This window comes from Pongo abelii, chromosome 2 (genome assembly GCF_028885655.2).
Source record: "Pongo abelii isolate AG06213 chromosome 2, NHGRI_mPonAbe1-v2.0_pri, whole genome shotgun sequence".
Taxonomy (NCBI): Eukaryota; Metazoa; Chordata; class Mammalia; order Primates; family Hominidae; genus Pongo; species Pongo abelii.
The window spans coordinates 206734929-206754718 of record NC_085928.1 but is presented as its reverse complement, the minus strand read 5'-3'; the positions used below and the strand labels follow the sequence as shown (position 1 = coordinate 206754718).

The window sequence follows — 19790 nt, the reverse complement described above, 5'->3', positions numbered from 1 at the left end:
CCCGCCCAGGCCTCCCAAAATGCTAGGATTACAAGTGTGAGCAACCGCGCCTGGCCTGAACCTGTACCTTTCTTTTAAAAAGTGGAATAGAATAGAAACTTTCAGTGTGTTTACATAGTAAGGGTAAGTATTGTTTCATGTGATTTGTTTGAGTTACGTGTGTATGAGATTATGATGTAAAATAGATTTTGTACATCTCAAAGTGTGTAAGAAGCAAAATGTACTTTAAAAGTTTGAAAAACATTGGACCGGATGATTTCTGAGTTTTCTTTTGGTTCTAAAATGTAATGATTCTATGAATAGGGAACTGTTTGGAAGTACAAAGATGCAATTGGGAACAGGCTGTATTAGCCTGGCCTAACTGGAGGAGGCTTCCTGAATGTAATTGAGGTGACTAGCTGTGAGAGCTGAAACTCGGCATCTCAGTTGGGAGAACCAGAAATTATACTGAAATAGGGACACTGGGCGGGTGTGGTGGCGCATGCCTGAAATCCCAGCTACCGGGGAGGCTGAGGTGGGAGGATTGCTTGAACCCAGGAGGCGGTGGTTGCAGTGAGCTGAGATTGCGCGACTGCCCTCCAGCCTGGGTGACAGAGGGAGACTCTGTCTCAAAAAAAAAAAGGGGACAGTGATATTTATAGAGGCAGTGAGGATTTAGGGGTTTGTGGTATGAGAAACTGCTAATGAGGAACGGGAAGCTTTGAGCGTAGGAACAAGGGTTGGGAAGGAAACTCAAGATAGGGACAGAAAATAATCTGCCAACAATAAAATGGAAGTAGGAAGGAAGATATGACCTCCAGAGCCTGTTTATCTTGATATTTAGTGATTTGGCGAGTACAGAGAATTGCTAGTAAAAAGACACTGAGAATGGGATTTGGTGCAGTAATAGCAGTAAACTATGACCATGATGAGAAAGAAAGGGGGACAAAATGATGACACTCGCAGTGTCAATAATGGTGATTGGAGTGCCACATGGGAGAGACTTCAATGTCCTTAGCTCTCTAATTCAATGATTTGTACACTGGAGGCCAAGCCTGGCATACTAGGAGTGATACCACACTATGGGTAATGTAAATGAAGCTTTAGCTGCTGACTTTATTTCCTACACATTCCCTTTCTTTAGGGCTGTGAGTGATGTAGATGAAATTAAAGTGAATGTTACTACTTCCTTCTCTCTTACAGCCCTTTTTATTTTATTTATTTATTTATTTATTTATTTATTTATTTATTTATTTATTTTTGAGACAGAGTCTCACTCTGTTGCCCAGGCTGCAGTGCGCTAGCACGATCCCAGCTTGCTGCAACCTCTGCCTCCTGGTTCAAAGCGATTCTCCTACCTCAGCCTCCTGAATAGCTGGGACTACAGGCATGTGCCACCATGCCTGGCTAATTTTTGTATTTTTAGTAGAGACAGGGTTTCACCATGTTGGCCAGGCTGGTCTCAAACTTCCGACCTTAGGTGATCTACTAGCCTCAGTCTCCCAAAGTGCTGGGATTACAGGCGTGACCACCACGCCTGGCCTTACAGCTCTTTTTAGAAGGTGCTACTGATTGTGCCACCAGTGCTTTTTATAATAGGAGAAGTATGAGGTCATTTAATTTATCGTACACTGTATTAATCTGATAACCACCCCTGCCCCCTACACTCTGTAATAGGGGAATAGAGTTCAGATAGGTTCTTGAATGGGAATGAGTTGAGAATGGTGGGAGATAGCCTTTTCTTGGCTAAATAAATTGGCTAGTTACAACTTTTTCTAGCACATTAGATGTTTACTTGACTTACATTCTGCGTAGCTAAAAGGAACCCAAGGGTTTCTTCTAGAACAGCATCTATGCTTCAAGGTAACAGACTGTGGAAGAGGCTTGGGATTCAGCAGTACTCCCTCTAGGGTCTTTTTTCTTTGCTGAATGAAATGAATCGTTTTGTAGGACAAAAGATTTGCTTTGCAAATTCCCTTTGAAAACTAGCATGATGGCCTGGTTGATAAAGAATGAGCTTCATTCCCCCTCAGTCTATGATTCTCCTCCCATAAGCAGTGGGGTTTTATTTTCCTTGGGGACCTGCTTTTTGGATATGTGATCCCTTAAGAAGAATGATCTAGTTAGATAGAGCCTGGATTTAGCTGTCCCTGGTGACTTTCTCTGATGTTAACATTTACTCGCCCTGTGACTATGTATGGAAAGCATTATTGCTTTCTCTTGTTTTAGATTTTCTAACCATGGCCAGAGGTAACTCTTATGATTAAATAGCCCTTTAATAATCTGAAATATATGTGAACTTACCAAATTTTATATATAATTTCATAGAGTTTGTAAATCATCTGACTCCATTTATAATTCAGAGCTGTCTAGCCTTTAAGTTAAACAGTATTTCCCTAGGGATCTGAATAACCTCTCCTAGAGATGTTATAAGTGCTGATGAGATTTAGTTTTTGAAATGCTCAAATAAAAAGCAAGCATAATTTTCCATTGTTATTAATGATGGATAATAGCAAAATATCTGCTAATAATAGTAGAGTTCTTACTCAAGCATCATGCTTTTCTAAGTATTTACATAACTGATCTGAAGCAGACCTTCTGACTTTTCTACTAATAGAAATTTCCCTTTCCAAATCAAGCAGAAATAGGTCTCCCTTACATCAAAGTTTGTGTTACCTTGAAATAGATTGGAAAGATACATTTTTGTAAAAGTCATTTTTTTCTTGGATTTTTTTCCAGTTAGAGAAACCCTAAAGTCAGGGTACTTGCCAATTATCACAGGACTGTGAGAGTCCCTTTTTTGCTCGAGATTGTGGCTGGCAGCTTGTACATCTTTGACATTATCACACATCAAGCATATTAGAAAAAGGGGTGACTTAGGAGAGTGAGGGGATCGGTACTTTAGGCCTTGTCAACCCTCCTGCTTATCTGCTTGGCAGCTTCTGGCATTTCCTTTTTCCTAAGTCCTTGAACCTCTTTCCTAAGCGTAAATCTTTCTGTTTTTAGTCCTAAACTTCTCTTTTCACAGTATTCCTGTCAAATGAGTACTTAGACACGTGTTTCATCTGTGATTTGTTTTGTTAATTGCTTTGTGGATTATTTGTGGCAGAATTTAAATCCTAATTCCTTTCTACAATTTAGCCAGTAAATTCAAGGAATGTATCTTTTTACGTTTGCAGCATGTGCCGAAGCGCCACCTCAGAAGATAAAAAGAAATGAGTCTCATATTTGGCATTCTTTTAGGTTTGTTACCTACCTTATTCATTAATATAAATAATTGAATTACCTGTATTTTACCATTCGTAAACCAGGTTAATAGATATATATTAATAGCAGGCTTTCTGTGTGTGTCTTTTCCCTCCTTTCTTTCTTTTTATTTATTTATTTATTTTTTTTTTTTGAGACCAAGTCTTGCCTTGTTGCCCAGGCTAGAATGCAGTGGTGCAATCTTAGCTCACTGCAAACTCTGCCTCCTGGGTTCAAGCGATCTCCTGCCTCAGCTGGGATTACGGGTGCCCACCACCACACCCAACTAATTTTTGTATTTTAGTAGAGATGGGGTTTCATCATGTTGGCCAGGCTGGTCTCAAACTCCAGACCTCAAGTGATCCATCCACCTCGGCCTCCCAAAGTGTTGGGATTACAGGTGTGAGCCACTGTGCCTTGCCCCTCGCTTTCTTTTGGGAATTCTCTTGTACCACAAGTTGAAAGTTATGTTAGTTTGAGGCTTTCTATGTTTGGACTAGGATGACTGCCAATGAGCCAGGGGAACCCATGAATCTGCTAGGCTGTTACATCACACTCACAACTACTTGCAAACCAGTTCTAAAGTGAGGGCTGCCAAAAATAATGACATATGGTCCCTGCTCTATAGAAAATGAGCATATGACCCTTAATAAAAAACAGGTAGTTTTTTTATATACGGAAAATTACCCTAAATGTGATTGTGTTTCTTTATTTTTTGACCGTAGAACAGGAATCTTAATCTTTTTTGTGTTATGGACTCCTTTGGCAGTGTGGTGAAAGCTTTTAGAGTTCCTTTTTGGAATATGTTTTTATATACAAAAATAAAATACATAGAACTATAAAGAAAACCAGTTATATTGATTTATATTGATATATAGTTATCAAAATATAACAAGTATGATATGATATGAAAATATCCATGATTTCTACTGGTAACAAATCCATTTGTCTAATAAGTCTGCTATTACTGCTGTAGCTTATGTTCATAACTGAAGTGAAAATAAAGATACAGTCTTTTTCATCCAAATTCACAGACTTCCTGAATTCTATCATAGACCCTGCCTTAGAGATATGAGTTCCATAACCCACTCTAGGAAGATCACATTCTAAACACAAGAGTTTACTCACCAAATATTCTAGTAGAATAGTGGCAGAGTAAAATTGTAACTGTAAGAACTATTACATGTGTCTCTCATGGTTTTTTCTTTCCTGAAATACGCTACTACGTGTCCAGGCCGAAGAAGTATAAGCTTTATTATGTGTGCCAGTGGCTAACCCAGGCTGAAGAAGTATAAGCTTTATTATGTGTGCCGGTGGCTAACCCAGGCTGAAGAAGTATAAGCTTTATTATGTGTGCCAGTGGCTAACCCAGGCCGAAGAAGTATAAGCTTTATTATGTGTGCCAGTGGCTAACCCAGGCCGAAGAAGTATAAGCTTTATTATGTGTGCCGGTGGCTAACCCCAGGTCTGGCACAGAGTAAGTGCCGCTCCGTGTTTGTTGAATAAGGGTTTCCGGCACGGGGCGCGCGCCGCTCCGTGTTTGTTGAATAAGGGGTTTCTCTGATGAAATTAGAGGGAAGAGATCTAGTTCAAAGCTAAGGTCTTAAATGTGACAGTTTATAGGGCTCATGACAAGTAACGTTGAACTTTAGTTTAGAACTCATCTGTCAGAGAAGCTCATGTTTTGAAATTCACTTTTACATTGATAAGTTCTCAGCCTGGTGTGATAGTTCATACCTGTAATCCCAGCACTTTGGGAGGCTGACGTAGGAGGATTGCTTGAGGCCAGGAGTTTGAGACCAACCTGGGCAGCAAAGTGAGACCCCCATCTCTACAAAAAATTAGCTGGGTGTGGTGGCATGCACCTGTAGTCCTAGCTACTTGGGAGGGTGAGGCAGGAGGATCACTTAAGCCCAGCAGTTCGAGGCTGCAGTGAGCCGTGATTGCACCACTGCACTCGAAATAATTCTAACACTGTTTTTCACTTTAGATTGGGTAAATTTAGGTAGAATTTGCCACCAAATTATTAATAAAGGTGGTCCTGATTTCATCTAGGATGAGAGCTAGCAAACTTTTTCAGTAACGGGCCAGATTGTAAATAGTTTAAGGTTTGCAGGTCACACAGTATCTGTGACTACTCAGCTCTGCTGTTGTTGCACAAAAGCAGCCATGGACAATAAATACATCAGTGAGTGAACATGGCTGTGTTCCGATCGAATTTTAATTATAAAAACAGGTAGTGGGCCATCTTTGGCCAGCTAGCTGTAGTTTGCTGACCCCTGATCTAGATTTTCTGGTTCTTGAGTCCAGCTCTTTTCCCTACTTTCGCTTAGCCATATACTCCCTCAAGCTTCAAAGGCCTTTTCATAGGGGGCAATGTCCTTACACTGTTATCTCCAGAAAGACCTGAGTGTACAGCAAGATGATATGATTAATGAATGCCAGGAATAGTAGATGCGCTTTAACCCTTGAGTTTCCAGAGCTTGCCTCTTAGAGCACCAGCTTATCAAGCACCACCACGGTAGAAGCAGATAAACATCCCAAATGTGAAGTCTGCTTGCGCACTCGGCTTTGGAACTGGGCATTGGTGTGCTGATAGAAAAATGCTGGGCACTGGGTTTTAGTGGGAAGATAGTGTAGCCTAGAGATGGGGAAGGCAGGAATAGAATGCAAAGGAAAAATTATGCCTCATTTTTTGCAAATACTTCCTTGCAGTAATCGGTCAAGTTTGAGTTAGATTTTTGAAATGTGGAACAGCATATGTAATTGCAACTTGCTACTAAAAGAGCTCACCCTTAGTCGCAGTTTTACTTTCCGTGGTTTCAGTTACCCACAGTCAGCCACGGTCAGAAAATAGTTGAATATGATGTAGTAAGATATTTCGAGAGCGAGAGAGAACAGCCACATTCACATAACATTTATTACAGTATATTGTTACAATTGGTGTATTATTAGTTATTGCTGTTAATCTCTTACTGTGCTTAATTTATACATAAAACTTTATCATAGCTGTGTGTATATAGGGAGAAAACAAAGTAGAGTCAGCCCTCCGTGGCCACGAGCTCTACATCCGCAGATTCAGCCAAACTTGGATTGAAAATATTCAGAAAAAAAACCAATAAAAATACCAATACAACAATAAAAAATAGTACAAATAAAAAACCAATATTGTATAATAACTGGTTACATAGTATTTACATTGTGTTAGGTGTTGTAAGTAATCTAGAGAAGATTGAAAGTATATAGGGGGTATAGATTATATGCAAATTCAACACCGTTTTATATATATAAGGGACTTTTGAGCATCTGTGGATTTTGGCATCTGCAGGAGATCCTGGAACCAATGCCCTGTAGATTCCGAGGGACAACTGTCCCGTATAGGGTCCATACTGTCTAGGGGTTCCAATGCCCTGCAGATTCCGAGGGACAACTGTCCATATAGGGTTCATACTCTCTAGGGGTTCAGGCATCTGCTGGCATCTTGAAACATTTCCCCTGTGGATAAGAGAGGACTCTCCTATATTTAGATTGTTACATAGTTCAGGAAGCAAAGTCCAGCTCCTCTTTCGCTTGGTAGGTCTGTTTGCAATAAGGAAGTTGAATAGAAAGGATTGGATAGGCTGGGTGCGGTGGCTCCTGCCTGTAATCCCAGCACTTTGGGAGGCGGAGGCGGGCAGATCACCTGAGGTCAGGAGTTCAAGACCAGCCTCAACATGGAGAAACCCCGTCTCTACTAAAAATACAAAATTAGCCAGGCATGGTGGCGCATGCCTGTAATCCCAGCTACTCGGGAGGCTGAGGCAGGAGAATTGCTTGAACCCGGGAGGTGGAGGTTGCGGTGAGCTGAGATCGTGCCATTGCACTCCAGCCTGGGCAACAAGAGTGAAACTCTGTCTCAAAAAAAAAAAAAAAGAAAGGACTGGATAGAAGTCCCTAAAACTACTTGTAGGAGCCTTTCATCTTTCAGACTCAAGCATAGACATGCCAGCACCTAGATTCTGTCTTCTTCAGGACATTCACATTGGAAAAATACGACTAGATGTATCCTTAGTATCTCCTCAGTGCCACCCCACCCTCCACAAACACATCTTCCACTTGTCTAGCAAAGTTGGTGTGTCCCAGCAGGCATCTATTGGAACGTGGAGGAACAAGGCAAGCAGTGTGTACTGGTAGGTGAGTCAGCAGAAACCAAGCCAGATCTTTGTGAGTCGGAGTAAAAATCACAGGCACAGATACTGCATTGTGTATTTTGAGGGCACTTTGGAGACACTCATGTACTTAGCAGGCAGGGTGTTGAGGGATGGGTTTTTATGTCCATATTTAGAGTCTATGCTCAAATTTCAGTGATTAAGATAAGGTGACTTATCTAGCGAGTGAATAGGCAGCAGTTGGAAAGATCAGGTCTTACAAATGCTGTATTCTGGCTGTCAGCCCTTTTTTTTTTTTTTGAGATAGAGTTTCACTCTTGTCACCCAGGTTGGAGTGCAGTGGTATGATCATGGCTCACTGCAACCTCCGTCTCCTGGGTTCAAACGATTCTCCTGCCTCAGCCTCCCAAGTAGCTGGGATTACAGGCACCTGCCACCACGCCCAGCTAATTTTTGTAGTTTTAGTAGAGACTGGGCTTCATCATGTTGGCCAGGCTGGTCTTGAACTCCTGACCTCAGGTGATCCTCCCGCCTCGGCCTCTCAAAGTGTTGGGATTACAAGTGTGAGCCACCACACCTGGCCTAGCTTTTTTTTTTTTTTTTTTGAGATGAGGTCGTGCTCTGTCACCCAGGCTGGAGTACAGTGGCATGATCTTGGCTCACTGCAACCTCTGCATCCTAGGTTCAAGCGATTCTCCCACCACAGACTCCCAAGTAGCTGGGACTACAAGCATGTGCCACCACTCCTGGCTAATTATTTGTCTTTTTAGTAGAGATGGGGTTTTGCCATGTTGGCCAGGCTGGTCTTGAACTCCTGGGCTCAAGCAGTCCATCTGCCTTGGTCTCCCAAAGTGCTGGGATTATAGGCATGAGCCACTGTACCGGGCTGTTATAGCCTTTTTGACAAAGAAAGTGTTCTGGAGGATGAACCACTAAACAAACAGGAAGTGTTGGCTCATCCTAGTAGGGCTCTGGAGGGAGGTTCTCTATTCTATCTCCAAATACTTTTCTTTCTGTCTCATTCCTAAGGGTCAGTCTGCAGGGCATTAGGTAATGTACTGCCCCATGTTCGCCTCCTACTGATTGGCTCTGAGGAGGCGCGATAATTTCCCAGTCCCATTGCCCGCTGGACAAACAGGAATATTAAGGCAGCCTGTGTGTGTGCGTGTAATTTTTTCCCCTTTGTAGATATTTAAAGCCACCTCCTTTTCCAGAGCCATCACTGTACCTTACTTGAATGGTGTTGGTTGATGACAGAGGTGCACTTATCATAAACTGAGAGTCCAAGAAATATTGTTCCTCATTGTTGGAGGTATTCAAGATGGTTACTGGGCAGTTATCAATGTTGTAATGGTGGTGTGGCTTTAGGTACACCTGAGTTTCAGTGTAACAAATTAAGAAGCCAACACGATGTTAGGGTGTATTTACTCTCTTCAGTACACCCTCATCCTCCCACATACCTTTTCTCTATACTTTCTCAGTGGCAGAGGTGATGTGTCCGGGCAAGCATCTATTGGAACATGAGGGAGATGGGGGTAACTTTTTCCATGATTTTAAACATCAGTTATTATTCTATATGCTTTGGTGCTGTGGTTATAAGTTAGTAGATGTGAGAGAACATTGGGATGGCGTAGGAAGGCCCGTGAAAAATGAAAAAAACTTGTGAGACCTACAGAGTAAAAGTTTATTATTGTTGTTATTATTTTGAGACAAAGTCTCTCTGTGTCACCCAGGCTGGAGTGCAGTGGCGTGTGATTTAGGCTCACTGCAACCTCCACCTCCAGGGATCAAGTGATCCTCCTGCCTTAGCCTCCCAAGTAGCTGGGATTACAGGTGCATGCCACCACGCTCAGCTAATTTTTGTATTTTTAGTAGAGATGGGGTTTCACCACGTTGGCCAGGCTGATTGCGAACTCCTGACCTCATGTGATCCACCCACTTTGGCCTCCCAAAGTGCTGGGATTACAGGCATGAGCCACCGCGCCCAGCCCAGAGTAAAAGTTTAAACAGCAGTAGTTCTAGAGGAAAGTCATGAGGAGTAATCTTTCCATAATTTCTAAATTCTTTTAGGGTTATCATTATGGAATATCTGTGACCCAGATGTTTTCCGTCTCCTGAGAAGTGGATGAGATAAAGAAGTGTCTTAAACTAAAACCCAAAAAGCAGTGGGTATGTTTATTTTAAATCCGAAGGATCTAAATATTTCAGTTTAAAGAACAGTGTAGAATATAATGTAAAACCCAAAAGTCATCTTCAGAAAATAGAAGAACTGTATGTAAGCAGATAAGGAATAGTATAAACACATAATAGTGTAAGCAGGTAAAGAAAAATACTTTTTTTTTTTTTGAAATGGAGTCTCACTCTTGTCACCCAGGCTGGAGTGCAACAGCGTGATCTCGGCTCACTGCAACCTCCGCCTCCTGGGTTTAAGTGATTCTCCTGCCTCAGCCTCCCAAGTAGCTGGGATTACAGGTGCCCGCCACCACACCTGGCTAATTTTTATATTTTTAGTAGAAGCGGGGTTTCACCATGTTGGTCAGGCTGGTCTTGAACTCCAGATCTCAGGTGATTCGCCTGCGTTGGCCTCTCAAAGTGGCAGGATTACAGGCATGAGCCACTGCATATGGCCTTTTTTTTTTTTTTTTTTTTTTTTGAGAAAGGGTCTCACTTTGCTATCCAGGCTGGAGTGTAGTGGCACGATCATGGCTCAGTGCAGCCTTGACTTCCTGTTCTCAAGTAGTCCTCCCACCTCAGCCTCCCGAGTACCTGGGACTACAGGCATGTGCCACTACACCTGGTCAGTTTTTTGTAACTGCAAATATCCTATTCCTCAGTAAACTTTCACCCCATGGTTTTAGAATCCTGAAGAGCATTTTTATATCATAAACATTTTTTTAACATCTTCTTGGATACCAATATCATAAACATTTTTGAGGTGGAGCTCTGTGTGTGTTTTCCATGCCTTAATTGAAGACTCTTTGAGAAAATAATTTGTACTTAATTTTTTTTTTTTTTTCATTTTTTGAGACGGAGTCTCGCTCTGCTGCCCAGGCTGGAGTGCAGCGGTGCGATCTCGGCTGACTGCAACCTTTGCCTCCCGGATTCAAGTGATCCTTCCGCCTCAGTCTCCTGAGTAGCTGGGATTACAGGAATGCACCACCAAGTCTGGCTAATTTTTGTATTTTTGTAGAGATGGAGTTTCACCATGTTGCACAGGCTGGTCTCGAACTCCTGACCTGAGGTGAGCTGCCCACCTCCGCCTCCCAAAGTGCTAGGATTGCAGGCTTGAGCCATTGTGCCTGGCCTTTAATTTTTTAAATTGATAAATAATAATTGTTTATATTTATGGGATATAATGTGATACTTCGATATATGTTTACATTGTGGAATGATTAAATCAAGCTAATTAACAAATTCCTTGCCTTGTATACTTATTTTTTTGTGGTGAAAACAGTTAAAATCTACTCTTTTAGCAATTTTGAAATATAAAATGCATTATTATTTATTTTGTTTTGTTTTGTTTTTTTTTGGAGACGGGGTCTCACTCTGTCACCCAGACTGGAGTGCAGTGGCACGATCTCGGCTCACTGCAAGCTCTGCCTCCCGGGTTCACACCATTCTCCTGCCTCAGCCTCCCCAGCAGCTGGGACTACAGGTGCCCGCCACCACACCTGGCTAATTTTTTGTATTTTTAGTAGAGACAGGGTTTCAGTGTGTTAGCGAGGATGGTCTCAATCTCCTGACCTTGTGATCCGCCTGCCTTGGCCTTCCAAAGTGCTGGGATTACAGGTGTGAGCCACCGTGCCCGGCTGCATTATTATTTATTATAGTCACCATTCTGTGCAATAGATCACTAAAGCTTATTTCTCCATTCTTTTTTTTTTTTTTTTTTTTTGTTGAGACGGAGTCTCGCTCTGTTGCCTGGCTGGAGTGCAGTGGTGCGATCTCGGCTCACTGCAACCTCTGTCTCCTGGGTTCAAGCGATTCTCCTGCCTCAGCCTCCTGAGTAGCTGGGATTACAGATATGTGCCACCACGCCCAGGTAATTTTTTGTACTTTTAGTAGAGATGAGGTTTCACCATGTTGGCCAGGATGGTCTCGATCTCTTGACCTCGTGATCCACCCGCCTCAGCCTCCCAAAGTGCTGGGATTACAGGTGTGAGCCACCGTGCCCGGCCTATTTCTCCTTTCAAAACTGAATTTTTGTACTCAACATCACCTTCTTCTGTCCATCTCTCATAACCACCATTCTATTCTGTACGTCTGTGAGTTCCACTCTTTTAGATTCCACAAATAAGTGAGGTCATTGTGGTATTTGTCTTTCTTGTCTGGCTTATTTCACTTAGCATAATGTCCTCCAGGTTCAGTTTGTACTTAAAAATTATGATACAGTACTTTGTAAACAGTAAGTACTTATATTTTTATCTGCCTGATATTATTGACTTGCCAGATGCCAAATTGCTGATTATATTTCTCATAGTGGATTTTGTCTCTCTACACTTAGAAGAATTGAGCAGATACTTACAGAAGAGTACTGTGCAAATTAGAAAACTATCATTAATTGGATGGATTAGGCATTTTGAGTAGTTCACTCAGACCATTGAGATGAGAGTACTGACCTCTGAATATTATGAAGGAATCATTAATAACAATAGTAAAGACAAGCTCTGATCATCATCACTGAAAGAACTCAGAGTTAAATGTATAGAACCCTTCTTCCATTTTAATTTGCATTTGCGATGAAAGGAAGTTTCTAGGTGGTGCTCATCTTTCACTTTGGACTCTGACATTTTTTCATGTTGGCCATGACTCATGGGGTGTCACCTTCAGTCTCTAAGAATTAGGCCAGTTTCTTGTAGATCTTGTCATATTGCCACTTGGAATTTAGCCGGAGGAAAGAAAGTAAGGCACAATTGCAGTTGTTTAGATGAACATCTCAGTCAGGCTTATGAGAGGCTGTAGGGCAGAGCAGACTGTCCTCATTCTGTCTGGCATTGGTTTTCCACCTGTTCTGAAGATTTTTCTCTGAACCGTATCTTGTGCAGAGATGACAGTTGTTCACAGAGTTTCCCCTACTCCCAATTTCTGGCTGATTCCTAAAATTTCATCAGTATCAAGAAAGTAATTTATTTGTACAAATTGTGTTACTCAACAAAAACGCAACTATCCCTGCAGGGGGCTGAAAAGCCAACATCTAAATGATGGCAGCGGTGGCCTGTCTGGATGGGCTACTGCCATGTTGCCGGCTGCAGTTGGAGAGGCTTGGTCTGTGCTGCACGCTCCATGGAGCCACTGGGAGCTGGGAGTAGGTGGAAGCCCTGCCCGCTTCCAAGTTGGTACGGCGGGAGCAGCCGTGGCTACATACCCGGGCTTCCTTGTGCTTTTGGGGGCCCAGGAACCTCCCCTGCCCCTGCAGGCTTGAAGTGCCTGCTCCCACTGCCTGGCCTCTCCTTGCTTCTGGTGCCTGCTCTGATTTTGGAGCAAAGTTGAGGCCAAGCCTGGGCACTGTCATGACCTGGCTGGGTGTGCGTGTGCTAGGGGCAGTGCTGACATGCCAGCCCCCTTCTGCCTTGGCCCCCTCCGGATTTTGGGTGTCCAGGAGCACAGGAGGGGGAGGCCAAGGCGGAGCTGAGGGCAGCTCCATGCAGGCCTGCAGGCACCGCTTGGCATGAATAGCCTGGGCGCCGTGGACAGCAGGTTGATGGCAGCAGGAGGCAGACAGCCTCCTAGGCAGAAATGGGCGGGTCCCTGGTGAAGCCCCACCTTCAAGCCAGGGATGGCTTGAAGCCTGGGGCCCAGGCTGCCAGTTCTGTGGACTGGAATGAGAACTTATGATGCTTTTTCCGGGCTGCCTGTGGCTGCCCATGGACCAATCAGCATGCACTTCCTCCCCGCTGAAGCCCGTAGAAACCCTGGACTCAGCCATACTTGATGGGATGACCTGCCTGCGGATAGGAGCTTCCCACTCCAGGTCTCCTCTCCACTGAGGGCTGCAGAGGCATCAGGATGATCTGCCTGCTGATAGGAGCTATCCACTCTGGGTCTCCTCTCCGCTGAGGGCTGCACAGATGCTGGGACGACCTGCTGCGGAAAGGAGCTACCCACTTGGGGTCTCCTGAGAGCTGTTGTGTTGCTCAATAAAGCACCTCTTCACCTTGCTCATCCTCCAGTTGTCCATATACCTCATTCTTCCTGGACGTGGGACAAGAACTCGGGATCCACCAAATGGCGGGACTGAAGAGCTGAAACACGTCCTCCCCTCCCCCACTGCTTGCCACGCTGTGAGCAAGAGAAAGAGAGAAGAGAGGAGAGAGAGAGAGAGAGAGAAGAGCTGTAGCCCTTTGGGAAGCCCAGACCTAGGAGCTCCTTGAGCCAGGGCTGTGACACCCTCTTTGGAGCTCTGTGGTTCCTGGCCTCTCCAAGCTTCTGGGCACCACCATGTTCCCCAGTGCCTGCAGTGGAAGCTGCTAGTAGTACGCCTGGTTCAGCTGCAGCCTCTCAGGGGGCTGGCGCCTCGAGCTGCTCACCCCCTGGCAGCTGGCGTGCCTGGCTGTGTGCAGTGGCCGGGCCCTGTGCTCACTCGCCTGTGCACCCCTTGCCGCTCCGTGCCTGGCTGTGCGCAGTGGCCATGCCCTGTGCTCGCTCGCCTGTGCACCCCTTGCCGCTCCGTGCCTGGCTTGTCCTTGGCATGCGTGGAATCTGCGCTGGTAACACAAGCTGAGCACAGCCTACCAGGCTCAGTGGACAGAACGAGCCTAGCGGGCCTGAGCAAAACTCAGGCAAAGGTGCCACTGGCCACAGAGGTTTCTGGCTAGCGAAGTGACACCCCAAGTGTTCTGTGACATAAACATGAAATACAGAATATTCAGAACTTTGCTGTAATAGCTAGTTGCTAGAAACTCTCTGCTAAATGAGACAATAATAAATAAGTTTTCCTTTCGGGGAAGGAGAATCCCTGAGGGGATTTTAATAGCTGGAAACTGTGAACAAGCTTGAGGTGTTAAGACCCTGAAAGAGGAGAGGGAAATGAGTACTGAGAAAAGAAGGGGAAGGGCCAGGTGCAGTGGTTCACACCTGTAATTCCAGCACTTTGGGAGGTCGAGGTGGATGGATCACCTGAGGTCAGGAGTTCAAGACCAGGCTGGCCAACATGACAAAACACTGTCTCTACTAAAAATACAAAAATTGGCTGGGCGCCATGGCTCATGCCTGTAATTTCAGCACTTTTGGAGGATGAGGCAGGTGGATCACGAGGTCAGGTGTTCGAGACCAGCCTGGCCAACATAGTGAAACCCTGTCTCTACTAAAAATACAAAAAATTAGCCGGGCGTGGTGGTGGGTGCCTGTAATCCCACCTACTCAGGAAGCTGAGGCAGGAGAATTGCTTGAACATGGGAGGTAGAGGTTGTAGTGAGCCGAGTTCGTGCCACTGCACTCCAGCCAGGGTGACAGAGTGAGACTCTTTCTCAAAAAAAAAAAAAAGGAAAGAAGGAGAAGGACATTTAAAAAATACATTATGCTGGTCCTAGCTATTCTGGAGGCTCAGGTGGGAGGATTGCTTAAGCTCAGGAGTTTGAGGCTACAGTGTGCTATGATTATGGCTGTGAATAGCCACTGCACTCCAGCCTGGACAACCTAGCAAGACCCCTAAAAAAATTAAAATAATAAAAAAGTAAATAAAAACCATTATGCTACTCCACAATTTTCATACAAGTAACCCTGGTGAAGTGGTCACTGAAATCTATAGAGCATTTAGAGTTAAGAAATTAACTCAGTGCTGTGGTTCATGCCTGTAATCCCAAGTCTTTGGGAGTTTGAGATGGGAGGATCACTTGAGGCCAGGAATTCAAGACCAGCCTAGGCAACATAGCAAGGCCTGTCTCTGAAAAAAAAAATAACTAGGTGTGGTGGCATGTGCCTGTACTCCCAACTACTTGGCAGGCTGGGGCAAGAGGATTGCTTGAGCTAACCAGGTTGAAGCTGCAGTGAGCCAAGATCATACCACTGCATCCCAGCCTGGACAACAGAGTGAGACCCTGTCTTAAAAAAAAAAAGAGTTAAGAAATCTGTGTTTTGTTAATCCAGGACTTGGTGAGAGCCATCCCTTTACAAAAGGCTCTTTTCTCTATCTGTACCAGTCATACCTTCACATTGCCTTATATCTGTCATATCAATGATATGGAGGGTAGTGGGAGAGTCTGTGTAACTATCTTTCTCAGCCAAATAATTCCAATCTTTTGCATGCAATCAGGATTTAAAATTAGCAGTTAGTATGTAGGCTGCAGTGTGAGGGGGAATGACTTCCAACTTCAGGCAATTCACTGTGGCCATTGTTCCACAGAGAGGCATTTCAGTATTTCTACTAGAGCCTGTGTTTTCTGAAGCTTCGCTGTTTTTGCCAGATGCCATTGGCTCATCTTGGTGAAGTACAGCTATAGAATTGATATTTTGCTGAGTGTATCCATGTCAACATCTCTGAAATACTGGTGACAAACTTTTTCCCACCCCAATGAGAAAATTTTTGTTTTCACTTTCTATGACCAGTTAAAAGAAGATGGATGCACAGTGTTCAGCCAAGGTCAATGCAAGGAAGAGGAGAAAAGAGGCGCCCGGACCCAACGGGGCAACAGAGGAAGATGGGGTTCCTTCCAAAGTGCAGCGCTGTGCAGTGGTGAGTGGAGATTAACCTGGCAGGGGGAGGGGAGAAACCGATATGACATTGATGATATCAGTGTTACACGTCTTCTGAAATAATGAAAAGAAGGAATAGTAAGTGTATTTTCACAGTCACTGGAAATCTTCTGCCTTTTTACTAGATTATGACTTACAGCTCAGTTGTAGAAGCTTTACATTGGATTTAGAAAAAGAAATGTTAGAAAATATGGAAGTTGCGTGTGTATTAGGCTGAAACTATTGAAATATGGCCAGGTGCGGTGACTCATACCAGCATTTTGGGAGGCTGAGGTGGGCAGATCACCTGAGGTCAGGAGTTCGAGACCAGCCTGGCCAACATGGTGAAACCCCGTCTCTACTAAAAATACAAAATTAGCCAGGCGTGGTGGCGCATGCCTGTAATCTCAGCTACTTGGGAGGCTGAGGCATGATAATTGCTTGAACTCAGGAGGCGGAGGATGCATTGAGCCAAGATCACGCCATTGCATTCCAGCCTGGGCAACAGAGACAGACCCTATCTCAAAAATAAAAATAAAAATAAAAAGTAAATAAACAAATAAATAAAACTAATGAAATAGAAAAATTGGGGCTCTAGGCAGTGATTTGATCTTCGTATCATCTCGTGGTGTCTAGTGCATCTTTTCTACTGTTTTTCTCCCTCTATCATTCCTCCATTCTATTACTAGGTGTATCTTAGATGAGAACCTTTTTCCGTTTATGCCTACCTTATGCTCCTTTATCTCTGGAAAATTATCTTTATATTTCCTAATTATTGCCAAACCTTAGATGAAAGACCCCCATTCCACACTGCCTATCCCATCTCAGCTTGCTACCCTTCCTAAAGCTTTCCTCCACACTGCCTATCCTGTCTCAGCTTGCTACCTTCCCTAAAACTTTCCATAATAAAAACATGTCAGAGAACACTTACACACAATTGAAGCTACTGTTGCTAATAGTATTATGAAATCTGTGTTTCAAAATCCCAGTGACAGAATTGCATGTTTCTTTACCTATATTGACCATTAGCCATTGATCAAACTCAGTTTCCACTGCTTAGTTCTAGAGCTTCCCAGCCCAAAGGGAAAAATCTATTCTGAAACAATTAATAGTTATTTCAAATGAATGCTCTATCTTGAGCAATAAAAGCAAATAAAACCCTACAAATAGACAAGTGCCTGCAGGGCTGATATTGATCATAAGGGCAAGTATACGTATTTGTTTCCTGTTGCATTTGTAACAAATTACCATAATACAAATATACAAATGAATTATCTTACAGTTCTGGATATCAGAAATCTGAAATGGGTCTCAGAGGGCTAAAATCAGGGTGTTGGCAGAGCTGGAGGGTCCAGGGGAAAGTCCATCTTCTTGCCTTTTCCAGCTTCTAGAGGGTTCCCACATTGCTTAGCGCTTGGCACCAGCCAGTGCTCACATCACTCTGACGATTGCTTCTGCCATATCTCCTGCTCTGATTCTGAATCTCTTGCTTCCCCTTTTCACTTACAAGGACTCTTGTGATTAAGTTCGGTATACCCAGATAAACCAGAATGATCTTCCTTTATTTAATCATATCTGCAAAGCCTCTTTACTATTTTTATTTTTATTTATTTTTATTTGTATTTTTGAGACAGAGTCTCGCTCTGTCACCCAGGCTGGAGTGCAGTGGCGCGATCCCGGTTTACTGCAACTTCTGCCTCTTGGGTTCAAGTGATTTCCCTGCCTCAGCCTCCCAAGTGGCTGGGATTACAGATGCCCACCACCATGCCTGGCTTACTGTTTTTATTTTTATTTTTAGAGTAAGGGTCTTGCTGTGTTGCCCAGGCTGGTCTTGAACTCCTGAGCTCAAGCAGTCTTCCTACCTCGGCCTCCCAGAGCGCTAGGGTTACCAGGCATGAGCCACTGTGCCTGGTCTGCAGTCTCTTTTGCCATGTATGGTAGAATAGTCACAGGCTCCAGGGAATGGGTGTGGCCATCTGCAGGGGGGCATTGTTCTGCATGCTACAGCAAATAAGCTCAGAAAGTGACTCAGCAATCAACAAAACAGGGCATTTTTAGTTTCTGAATATTTCTTAGAGAATTCAGATTAAAGAAATGGTGGTGTGTACCAATTCAGCAGCATCACTTGGAGTAGGAACAAGTTATAACCAAATAGGTGATACTGTCAGCTAATCAGCCAATCACTGTAGCTAGGAATAGAGCAAAGGAAGCCAGTCTTTTCAGTGGAATGAGCTCTGAGAAAACTGAAATTTCTTGGTCTTTAGACTCTGGGGAGTCTTTTTTTTTAAATTCTTCTGGAGAGTCTTAATGCTTTATATTACTTTGCTTCATATATTCATGTGAAATCAGTTCAGTGACTTGCTACCTATTCCACATTCCTCCCTGAATCACACAGGCTATTTGGCATAGGCGAATGGTCAGAGATCCACCCAACAGCCTGGACCAACCTTAGTGAGGAGGAATGTCTGCTAGTAAGCTTTCTGCCATCTCACTGTACACCTGTACTTTCTAGCTCTGAATCTCCTTTGAACGCTATAACAAAAGCAAGCAAGACTTTTTTTTTTTTAACAGCTTTATTGAGTTATAATTGACATGTCATTTACAGTATACAATTCAGTGGTTTTTAGTTTATTCACAGAGTTGTGCAACCATCACCATGACCAATTTTAGAATTTTTTTCTCTTTTTTTTTTTGAGACAGGGTCTTGGTCTGTTACCCAGGTTGGAGTGCAGTGGTGTGATCATAGTTCACTGCAGCCTCGACTTTCTGGGCTCAAACAGTCTTCCCGCCTCAGCCTCCCAAGTAGCTGGGAATATAGATGCACGTCACCACGCCTGGCTAATTTTTAAATTTGTTTTTGTAGGGATGGGGTCTCACTATGTTACCCAGGCTGGTCTCAGTCTCCTGGATCAAGCGATTCTCCTGCCTCAGCCTGCCACAGTGTGGGATTACAGGCGTGAGCCACCATGCCTGGCCTGGGATATTTTTATCACCCCAGAAAGAAGGCCTGTACTCATTAGCAGTCACTCCCCATTTCCCCCCCCAGTCTCTCTAGCCTCTAGAAGCCACTAATCTGCTTTCTGATTCTGTGGATTTGCCTGTTCTGGACATTACGTACAAATGACATCATACAGTATGTGGTCTTTGGGGCTGGCTTCTTTCACTGAGCTTGTTTTGAAGATTCATTCATACTGCAACATGTAGAAGTACTTAATTTCTTTTTTTTTTTTTTTTTTTTTGTGAGACTGAGTCTCGCTCTGTCACCCAAGCTGGAGTGCAGTGGTGCAATCTCGGCTCACTGCAACCTCCACCTCCTGGGTTCAAGTGATTCTCCTATCTCGCCCTCCCGAGTAGCTGGGACTACAGGCGTGTGCCACCACATCCGGCTGATTTATTTTTATTTTTATTTTTAGTAGAGACGGGGTTTCACCATGTTGGCCAGGATGGTCTCAATCTGACCTCGTGGTCTGCCTGCCTCGGCCTCCCAAAGTGCTGGGATTACAGGCGTGAGCCACTGCGCCCGGCAATTTTTTTTTTTTGAGACAGAGTCTCACTCTGTTGCCCAGGCTGGAACGCAGTGGTGTGATCTTGGCCTCCCAGGTTCAAGTGATTCTCCTGCCTTAGCCTCCTGAGTAATTGGGACTACAGGCATACACCGCCACCACGCCTGGCTAATTTTTGTATTTTTAGTAGAGATGGGGTTTTACCATGTTGCTCAGGCTGGTTTCAAACTTCTGACCTCAGGTG

At 43.9% G+C, this 19790-nt stretch overlaps 1 protein-coding gene across 19 annotated transcripts in view; it reads left to right on the top strand.

The window, feature by feature from the left end:
- PCYT1A (phosphate cytidylyltransferase 1A, choline) overlaps nucleotides 1–19790 on the top strand; it is a 51774-nt gene that overhangs the window by 1667 nt on the left and 30317 nt on the right. For 3 of the 19 annotated variants that reach the window (XM_054551052.2, XM_054551045.2, XM_054551050.2), the window contains exons 2-5: nucleotides 3159–3222; nucleotides 9444–9542; nucleotides 10401–10614; nucleotides 15918–16044. In XM_054551052.2, the coding sequence (XP_054407027.1) occupies nucleotides 15928–16044 (117 nt within the window). In that variant the 5' untranslated portion in view covers nucleotides 3159–3222; nucleotides 9444–9542; nucleotides 10401–10614; nucleotides 15918–15927. The remainder of the gene's footprint in view (nucleotides 1–3158; nucleotides 3223–9443; nucleotides 9543–10400; nucleotides 10615–15917; nucleotides 16045–19790) is intronic. The other 16 variants (XM_009239686.4, XM_009239683.4, XM_054551042.2 and 13 more) reach the window with 7 other exon arrangements.